Here is a 10699-nt window from a genome sequence, read left to right on the forward strand (position 1 = left end):
ACGATCGACATCAAATGCCGTCATTGGCGTCGTTGTCACGATTTTGCGTTGACGTCAATTGCCGTCTGTGGCGTTCAAAGGGTTAAAATCGGTTTTTGATTTTTCAGACAATCCGCCTATACATAACCAAGCGTATCCTCAACATCCAAACCGGCTTAGCCGTCCGTATGTTCGCCTCCGGCAAGCCTCCTAAGAAAGAGGCAGTCTTGCAGTACCTGAAGAAACACAGGATTCAGGCGTCGGCGGTCAAGAAGAGCGTTAAGGGAGCTATGTTCATGGTCAATCTTACCCGGTTTGAGGACTTTGACAAGCTCTGTAATATAGACAATGACGTCATTGGTGAGTGCTGTAATATAGGCGATATTTTTTCAACCCTTTAGTGAGTGTATAGGTCATATCATATTTACATACTGAGCAACGTTTACTATGGGATATATGCTGGCTCTCCCATAGAAAACATCAACATGTGATCAACAAAAATGCATAAAAGCCAATTTTTTATGACCTTACATTATTCACTTTGCAATATATGGCTAATGTTGTAAGTACGCAAGTACAGTCGACGTCAAAGATATGTTTACAGTTTTGTACCTTACTCCCTTGTAATAAGGCGAAAAATGTAAACATATCTTTGACGTCGACTATACCAGACCATATCCTATCGACACTTGCGACTCAAAAAGTGTTACATAGCACCATTTTCATAACGTCAAAAATATATTTACATTTTTGCATCTTATTCCTTATTTATTTAACTAGGTTGATCTCATTGATCTGCGTTGAGATTGTCCTCAAATATTTCTGTTTTTGTTGCAGACGGCATCCCAATAAACTTCAAAGCGATGCACCTCATCGGCCCGCCGCCGAAAATAAGCAGGAACCAGATCAAGTCCATGCGTCAGAAGATGATCGAGAATCAAATCGGGGGCTTGGACATGGCTGAATTGGAAGACGTGGACTTTGACGCCACAGGGGACGGTGGCGCAGGGGACACATGGGATGGTGACGCAGAGGATAAATGGGATGGTGACGCAGGGGACACAGGGGACGGTAACGCAGGGGACAGAGGGGACGGTGACGCAGGGGACGGTGACGCAGGGAGCACAGGGAACATGGACACAGGTTAGACCGGTTTACTTAAATTTCTATTCTCGTAACCAGAATAGGGTAGTTCGCGCGCCGTCTAAATCAGCCCTTAGGTTCACCTTTTTTAATACTGACAGCGATTTTTGCAGTACCACTGTCACATTTTGATGTGCTTGTAGATAGTACAATTTGAGTACATTTGTTTTGTATTCATTTGGCCATTAAATTAACCATAAATATAGTGTGGTTGTGCCAGGGAGTATCTACTAAGCACGACCATGACCTGTATGTCGCTATGCCAAAACCGTGCGAGTACATTTTTTAAAAACATAAATACAATAATAAAATCATCTGTGGACGTGCTGTATAGTACCACACGCCACTGTTCCCTAACTTGTAAAACTAATATCTATTATTTATTTTGCAGCATTTGTCGCGGAGGAAGATTTTACGGAAGACAAGTTCGCAGGGGAAGATATCTCCAAAGATATTGTGAAAACTGAAAACGAGATGGGCTTCGCGGAGGAGGTCAATATAGAGAACATTAATGAGGAGGACTTGGAGGACTTTTAGCTTTAAGTCCTCCTTTGGTATAGTCAGCAAAACAAACCCCTTGGACTCTGCGCCTATCGTACTCGGTGCGTCATCGTGAAAAGTGAACCTTGTGGGAATGGACGAAGGTTGATATTGGACTAAGGGCCTACCGCGAACCACGTTCAACGTGTTGCCTTCCTGTCACACTTACGTACGAATTTACATGTGCGACAGAGAGACAACACGTCTAACGTGGTTAGGTTGATATTGGACTGTAGCCGTGCGCGTCAGTTGACGTCCTCGGCGGTTCACTAGACAGTTTCTTCGAAGTATTTTTCGGATTAGTTTCATGCTGTAATAAAATTACCTCAGATCCTTTTTAAGATTAGGAGTATTAGGACTATAAGTATCGACCTTGTTGTCGACGCAATAAGATTCACATTGCAAATTTGATTTCAGTCAATTTTATCTCAAAATTATATCGGTCATAGATTTTGTTATTTTGATTACTAGAATTTGATACTACAATTTAATATGGTTGGCTATAGTATGGTCTCCTATTCCAAATACGATTTTAGACTAAAGATACCCACTCAACCGTCCGGCCCGCGAGACTGTTTTCCTGTCAACCGTCCGGGGTTTTTTAGCGACGCACGCCCCGCGCAGCGCATTCACAACTTTCTACAAAAATTAGAACTACACTGCCATCTAATTTTTTTTAGAGCTAACTATTTAGTTAGGCTACGTTGTCGCATCAAGAGAATTAGTAAATAATGCCGAAATATTCCGTTAGATGGCTCTGAAATCAAATCTTTCTTCCACCCCTTTGGAGAGCATATTTTTTTCGGATACTATGCTATCGTCGGACGGTCAAGTGGATACGTTAAGAGTTATGTTTTTACATACATTTAGTACATTGACACAAGCTATGCTGATTAGATAGAATAAAGAAACATCAAATGAAATATAAATAGAAATTAAATTTTCCATGTCTATAATTTATTTGCTAATTTTGCCTAGTTTCATACAAAGCGACTGTAGGAGTGTAGGTTATTTGTTTAGTTAGTACTTTTAATCATAAGATATTTCATCGTGTATGACGATTGAGAAATAAAAAATTTGAATAAACGCTCACTCTTTATTTCTTAATGAATAATGATACATAATATATCTTACATGGCTAAGATAATATTATAACACTTTAATCTACAGGAAATTCACTGTTCTGCAGCCCCGTCTGAAAATAAGAAAAGAAAATATATTCATATTCATTTATTCATAAAATTACAAATAATAAGTAATAGGCTCAAGTACAAACAGTACATCGGTAGACCTTATTAAAAAACCGGTCAAGTGCGAGTCGGATTCCCGTTTCTAGGGTTCCGTACATAAGTCCAACTCACGCTTGACTGCACATTTCTAATAGGTTTTCCTGTCATAGGCAAAGAACTATTTTGTGTATTTTTTGGCTATTTTCTTAAATAACTTCGAATCTATGTATTATAAAATTATAAAAAGGACATGTCCATCTTTGGGTCACTAATTTACATATGTGTACAAAATTTCAATTTCAACTTAATTCGTCCAGTAGTTTCCGAGAAAATAGGCTGTGACAGATGAACAGACAGACGCACGAGTGATCCTATAAGGGTTCCGTTTTTTCCTTTTTAGGTACGGAACCCTAAAAATGCATAAGATCCACCGATGTACAGGTAACAGATAATGGTACTCACCAGCGGGCTTAGAATCCTCATCTGCCAGCAATTCCTCCTCCTTTGCCTGGATTTCGTCCAACACACTATTATCAGCTGCAATGAATGCAGCATCATTCGCCATGTCAGCTTCCCCCATAAGGTTGTCAAGCTCTTGAGGCTTTGGTCCGGTCACCGCTCCATCGGTTGTACCATCTAGTTTCTCTACAGGGTTGTCAAGTTCTTGAGACTGTGGTTCGGTCACGGCACCGTTTGTTGTAGCGGCAGCGCCATCTAGTGGGAAAAGGTGACAAATGTTATAGTATAATTCTAATGTTGGTGCTTGGCGGTATTGAATGTTATAAAATAATAATAGGGGCATGGCACACTGCGTCCGATTTGCACGTCGCTCTGACGTGCTAGCGAGACGTCGCTATAATACGCGCATAGCGTTGTCTCGCTCAAACTTCGAAGCGACGTAAGAATTGGACACAGGGTCAGGCGTGGCTCACTCCGCGATTTCGTCGCTTTGCTACAGGTAGCTAAAAGTACATCCGTTCCGCCCCAATTTTGGGGAAAGCCATAAGCCGCGCGTGGCGCTGTCGCCACCAAACGGCCATATCTGTCCTGATCGTGACAGACGCGTTTTGTTAGAGTGAGTCTTCTGTACCTAGTACAATTATTTATTCTGTGAGTGTCCCATATTGGCGGTTGGCACGCACTATGGTGTGGTAAGTCAACCATAAATAAGAGAATAAGACGCCTAATCACTTTATAATATTATAAATGCGATAGTAACTCTGTATGTATGTCTGTCCGTTACCTCTACACGCTTAAACCGACGCATAGAACATGAACAATAAAAATTTATGGGAATAATTAGGAGACTATTATAACACTTGGATAAGCCCTCCAAATATCGTCTTAATAATGAGACAGGCCAAATTAATCCTCACTGCAACAACAATAATAACCTTCATAAAAATTAATCCATTTTAACACGCAATAATAAGCCTTATTTGAACGCGCGACGGCTCATTGTTAACTGAGCGCTTTTCCACGAGCATGGCCATCATTGACGGTCAGTGTTAATGAAAAAAACTTCCTTTTTGAACTGAACGATTCAACGTCCAGAGATGTGGAAGTCTCTTACATTTTAATTTTTTATTTAGGTTACTACTTAACCAATACTGCTTCTTATTTAGATAACTTCCCACATTTTCTTAATGAGAAATTAACTTATCAAAACAGCTGGTTAAGGATTATTTGTACCTGTTTCTATTTCTCCATTTTCCGGTACCTCCGGTGTTTTTTCATCAGTTTCCCCCTGTTTGTCATTTACTTGATTTTCTGTGTCTTTCGGGACATCGTCAGTCACCTTTTCCTCTTTAACTTTAACTTCAGGAGTCAGAAAACTTGCTCTTATATTGGCTAAAATTTTAGCAACAAAAGCTTCGTCTTGCTCCGGTGGATGTCTTTCTCTGTACAAGTCAACAATCTCCGCATGTTTCATGTATTCTTTATTCTCTAAAGCTATAGCCAAGTCCTTCCTTATAGCAGCTCTGATTAGTTTAACCAGTATTTCAGCCTCTTCAGGAGTAGTATCCTTATCTATGATCGGTCTCATTTGGCTTATAAGCTTTTTGCACGGATGGAAGAATAGGGGCAAGCGGGGTTGGTTTTTGGGGCCCTTGGGGATTTTTGGGACCCTCTGGGCCTCCTGATGAGGCCTTTTTGCTTTTGGTACAGGTTCAGGCTGACGTCTCTTGCGAGGTGATCCGAAATCTTTTAAATTATCGAAATCTCGCGAGACGCTCGGCCCGTATTCCTGTGAACATTCAAGAAAAAGTTTATGGAGAAAAGAGTAAAAAATCAAAATGGTTCCATTCGCTGGAAATGGGAATGAGGCAGCGCTCACTTGCTATCACAATTTGATACTTACTCCATTATGAAACTGAAAGATTGTTATAAAATTACATTGAAAGTTTACTAAAGCTACACACAATAACAGGAATCAAAAAACAATTACATTTCTCATATAGAATGTGCCAACTGTCAATAAACTTTTTTTTTCCCAAACCTTGATCATCTCCAATTTCTTCTGCTCCATAAGCAATCTTCTTTCTTCTTCTATCACCTGCCTCTGCTTCCTTAGTAACTCTATCTCCATCTAAAATTAAGAATAGCCATTGTTTTAGATCAAATCGAGACTTTATTTGTTAAGTAATTTTAATAGCATTAAAAAAAACTAACCATCTCATACGATGGTTAGTTTTTTGCCGGTCCAGGATTAGCCTAGTACTGTATTTTTGTCTGTGTCCGTCCGCCAACCGGGAGTAGTCCCGTTGAAGCTCCTCGTTATGAAGTGAAATATGTAGATCAATCATCCACTTAAAATATGTGAGTGACGTATTTTAATATGTCTGTGTCTCACAGAAGTTTTGTTGCTAAAATACTACTTTATTTATTGATTATACAACTTACATCAAGTTTAGACGCCTCCTGTCTGTAGCCCGGGCTGCGAGACCGCGCCCTCGTACGCTTCTGCCTTCGCTTGCGCCCCCAGTCTTCAAATTCATCCTCATTCTCATAATTCATGAATTCCTCCTGGTTTCCAGGAATATACGCCTGCATAGGGTACTCCATCATATTAAACTTAAATGGCATGTTGTCCAAACAGTCCCGAGCTTTACGCGCGTCGGCAATGGTACTTAATTTGATAGTTATCTGCTTCATATAACCCTGCACGTCGACGATATCGATCCAGAATTGCTTTATGCGTATTCGTTTTAATAACATCCGGAACGTGCTTAATATTTTCGGAAAAGTCACCTGTTTAAAATATGACAGAGTTTTATTAGAATACAGAATATTGATCGGTAATCTAGTTTGTGGTGCAAACAAACACTTACATCGCCGGGTACACCCGTGACAACTAATTCAGCGGACATTTTTGGCTATATTCGATGAATGAAATTGAGATAAAATAGTTTTGTGCCCAACTACACTTAATTAACGCCGATATCAGTAAATAACTGTAATTAGTTTCGGATTTTCTAAACTATAACCAATTACCAAACCAAGGTCTTTTTTTTAATGGCGATGTCAGCAACTGTCAACATTGATTTTTTTTTTTTTTAATTTATTATGAGCATTGGCAACTCTGTCAACATTGATTCGTTTGCGTTGCGTTTTGAAAGTACCATACATTGATCTTGCATTGTTGTGTCACGTTCAAAGATGCGCGAGCGATAGAGAGGCTGATAACGCTTTTAGATTTTTCTCATTCTCAGAGGAATAGAGTCTGTCAAAAAAAGAGAAATTAAAAAGTGGCAATACTGTACTGTCGTCCCTTTTTCTTAAGCCCCCTCCACACTCGTGCGCGAAGCCGCGAACGTGAGTGTGGCGTCGATTTTCGCAGACAGCGAAATCGACTCCACACTCGCGTTCGCGGCTTGCTTCGCCCGCGATTCACGCGCATAGTCTGGAGGGGGCTTTAGATTGATTTGAAAGGGAAAACACTACATTGCCAATTTTTAATTTAGACTCTTTCTTTCTCAAACTAATATTTTGCTTAAGATTACAGTATATCAACCCGAAGTTTGAGACAAACTATTACTTTCTGCTATTGTATTATTAAGTTTGGTCTGGTCAGATCATAATCGGTCGATTATGCCTATTTTTAATGAAAAGGTGTTTTGTAAGTTATTTGGTTGTACATTTAATATTTATAATATATCTTTCATCTATTACAATTTTTGTTAAACTCATACATCTCAATCACATAATTAAAAGAGTAAGTAATCTGACAGCACTTTTCCTCACAGCAGCAGTGTCTACCGCGAGCCACGTTCGATGTGTTGCCTCCCTGTCGCACTTGTAAGTTCGTACGTAAGTGTGACAGGGAGGCAACAAGTCGAACGTGGTTCGCGGTAGGCTCTCAGTACAGCCTGCCTAGCGAAAGCGAAGGTAACAATCGCTATCGCTTCGACAACGAAAAGCTTTGTCTCTCTATCACTCTTCCATATTAGTGCGACAGTGACAGTTGCGTTTCGATCGCTACGGAGCGTGAGCGATTGCCATCTTGGCTACGCGGCCAGTTTATCTTTTCGTTAGCGGATTCATAAGTATGGGACTATAATAATCTTGTTCGGCACTCTCAGCGCTCGAGTCCGAGTCGCACGTGATCGGTTTTTGTTATCATACTTATCATATAGCAAGAAAGACCGACTCGTGGAGTAAACGACTACTGGTGGCGACCATGGGGGGAAGAGCGTCCCCAAAGTAGACCCAAGATGCGTTGGGACGACGACATCAAAAGGACTGCGGGGAAGAAGTGGCTCCAGGTTGCAAAAGACCGTGACAAATGGCGTAAAATGAAGGAGGCCTACACCCGAAGGGTAGAAAAAGGCTAGAGAGAGAGAGAGAGAGAGAGAGAGAGAGAGAGAGAGAGAGAGAGAGAGAGAGAGAGAGAGAGAGAGAGAGAGAGAGAGAGATAGAGAGAGAGAGAGAGAGAGACTTATCATATTCTTTATTCTTGTTATGTCCAGTGTCATACTTAGTGTCCAATAAGTTTCGGGTTGCGCAGGTTTCAATATAAAAATGATGTTCGGCCAACGATCGGAACTTATTAGTACATTCTGAATATTGTATTTTGTCATCGGGGTGGTGATTGCCTTGAATCTCTTGACCAGGCCAGACATTCTGTTGGATTTCTTGAGTTTCTTGAGGTTTGAGGGTATCTTGAGTTGTTAGACCGCTCGGAGGGGTATCTTGATCAGTTTTGGGGGTATCTTGAGTTTCTTGACCTATCTGGAGAGTATTTAGAATCTCTCGACCAATCTGAAGGGTATTTGGATTTTCTTAGATTGTCTGGAGGGTATTTTGATCGGTCTGGGGGGTATCTTGAGTTTCTTGACCTATCGGGTGAATATCTGGACTGGTTTGGAGGGTATCTTGTATTGCTTGGCCTGAAACAATCCCTGTTAATTATTCTTTGAATATTTTACTGTTGAGTACAGGAACAATAGAGCATGTATGTTACATAGCTATACAAATTTGTGGCAAAGAAAAATGGATCATTTAAGGCCGAGCCACACCGGCTTGCGTGTGCGTGACGTGCGCGTGTGCGTGCGCTAAAATGTTGGAGCTGCACACGCACACGTCACGCAAGCGGTGTGCTATCTCTCATAAGGATCTGTATACTACAATGACGCACGCGCACGTGCACGTCACGCACACGCAGCCGGTGTGCACAGGCCTTTAACATGACAATTTTACAAGACTGGTTACCATGGACATAACGATGAAGGTTGAAAGGGGTCATGCTGGAATGTTTTCTGAACAAAACTTGACAACCACAGAGTGCAAAGTATGGAGTAAGGTAGAAGTAGCACTACTAGCACTAGCACTAGGGCACTTTATGTCAAAGTGACAAGGATTAAATTTGAATACAGAAAAATCTTTGCTGTTCAAATTTAACCTATATTACTTTGGCCTAAAGTGCCCATGTCGAATACTAGTGCAGCGTTGAGCACTAGTACTTCTACCTTATGTGTTACAGTTTTGTCTTAGCCATAAGGGTTGCTGGTTGAGTAATGACTTTATCTTTGTTGTTACAATAAGATTTTTCTAAAAAAATTCTGGGTCTCTTACCGATACACTTTCTCTGGTGGGTATTTCTCATGAGATCTTTTTAGCACAGGCTCACGCTGGTGGTTGTTGTGTATTTTATAATCTTCAAATCTATCTGAGGTTCGAGGCCTATGTTCCTGGAAACATACAAAGCAGTTGAAAATTTACTAGTTACTAAAATTGTGACTTTGGTTGCTAACAAAAAGAACATTTGTTAAAACAAAAATGCAATGCCCTTATCCTTAACCCTCGTATGTCAGATTTGATCAATTGATCATTGAAAAAGTGACCTTTGACATTAAAAACAATAGATTTAAATTCCCACAAACGGATCCCTCTTCAAGCATACAAGGGGTTAAGGCATGCCAGAAGAAATGCATTTTTTATTTGTTAAAATGAAGATTCATAATAAAATTTTTATAGGCTAGTGTTTAAAATTAAATCTTCTTCTTCGAAGAAAAAGAGTGTTTAAAACTAAATAAGACGCTTAAATTAAGTCTGCATAGGACATGAGTTCAACAAAACTTACTGAGCTAAAAATTTAAAATTTTAAACCTAAGAAACACGGAATAATACACACTAAAATTCACATCTGTAACTTAAACTATATATACATACAACATACATCGAATCTAGCTTCCTGGCTGTACCCCGGACTCCGAGACCGCGACCTGGCCGTCTCTGCCCCGAGTTTATTGCCACGATGTCCTCTATCTTCAGAACTCTCTTTAGGCAAATCCTCGCATTCGTCAACATTATGCACAACAAGGGGATACTTCATCATATTGTAAACAAATGGCTTGCTGTGAAAGAAGTTCTGAGCTCGATGTGCTTCGGCTCTGTATCTCAATTTGACTATCATCTGTTTCATATCCCCTTCCATGTCGCTGAGTTTCTCTATCCAGAACTGCTTTACGTATATCTTTCTGAACAACGCTCTAAACTCGGTCTTGAGAATTGAGAGTGTGATCTGTACAAATGCATGATTTATAATAAAAATATATTATGTACAGGTATGGGGCTGTCCATAAATTACGTCATCGATTTTTGACGATTTTCGACCCCCCCCCGCTATAATCATCCAAAAATCATGCTTCAAATGACCCCATTTCCTCCTACTTCATGCTACCGTCATCCGATGTCCGACGTAATTTATGAATAGCCCCAATCACATAATGTTTAGCTAAAACAAAATTCTAAAACTTACATCGCCGGGTAGACCCGTAATTCGTATTTTTACGCTATCATCAGACATCATACCTATGAATTAAACACAATAGCTTCAGATAACAATCAGTAACGTTTAGTTCTGAATTGGATTACATTTATCCAAGCCATTATAAAGATTCTAAATTGTTTTATTTTATAATTTAATTATCAGATTTCAACACAGGGGCACAAACACAGCAGTAAGCTATAAGCTAATGTCAAAAAGTTGACACTTGACATTTGATTTTTTTTTAAATAAAATGTAGGGCCGTCCAGACTGGTCCAGACGGGGCATTTTATGGACAAATAAATTAAAGTGGCAAAAATTACAAATTTCGACTCTAGTTTGCGCGTTTGGAGGCATTTTTTTCATTTCTAGCCCTCAACTGTCACCAAAAATCTAAATTTGGTGATTATATTCTCAACTGGAAATCAATAAAAAAGCATTTTATTGTTGTATCGATTGATTACAAAATGATATATTTCGAATCGATTGTTTATCCCCTTCCCTAAAAAACAATATTTTGACATTGACAGATTTGACA

At 39.8% G+C, this 10699-nt stretch overlaps 2 protein-coding genes across 4 annotated transcripts in view; one reads left to right on the top strand and one right to left on the bottom strand.

Moving 5' to 3' along the window:
• LOC134675849 (uncharacterized) overlaps positions 1-2748 on the top strand; it is a 30064-nt gene extending 27316 nt beyond the window's left edge. Inside the window, exons 9-11 of one of the 2 annotated variants that reach the window (XM_063534151.1) lie at positions 108-339; positions 817-1122; positions 1514-2748. In XM_063534151.1, the coding sequence (XP_063390221.1) occupies positions 108-339; positions 817-1122; positions 1514-1659 (684 nt within the window). In that variant the 3' untranslated portion in view covers positions 1660-2748. The remainder of the gene's footprint in view (positions 1-107; positions 340-816; positions 1123-1513) is intronic. The other variant, XM_063534152.1, reaches the window with a different exon arrangement.
• Positions 2745-10358, bottom strand: LOC134675883 (neurofilament heavy polypeptide-like). 2 transcript variants are annotated; one of them, XM_063534212.1, is made up of 6 exons: positions 10153-10358; positions 5796-6143; positions 5392-5481; positions 4584-5139; positions 3354-3605; positions 2745-2857 (listed from the first exon to the last, which is right to left on the bottom strand). In XM_063534212.1, the coding sequence occupies exons 1-6, from the start codon at positions 10201-10203 to the stop codon at positions 2838-2840; spliced, it is 1317 nt and encodes a 438-aa protein (XP_063390282.1). In that variant the 5' UTR covers positions 10204-10358; the 3' UTR covers positions 2745-2837. The 2 variants fall into 2 exon arrangements, with proteins under 2 accessions (XP_063390282.1, XP_063390283.1); XM_063534213.1 differs by lacking the exon at positions 10153-10358 and adding an exon at positions 6224-6437.
• Between the last annotated feature and the right edge of the window lie 341 nt (positions 10359-10699).

The sequence above is a fragment of the Cydia fagiglandana genome, chromosome 23 (genome assembly GCF_963556715.1).
Source record: "Cydia fagiglandana chromosome 23, ilCydFagi1.1, whole genome shotgun sequence".
Taxonomy (NCBI): domain Eukaryota; kingdom Metazoa; phylum Arthropoda; class Insecta; order Lepidoptera; family Tortricidae; genus Cydia; species Cydia fagiglandana.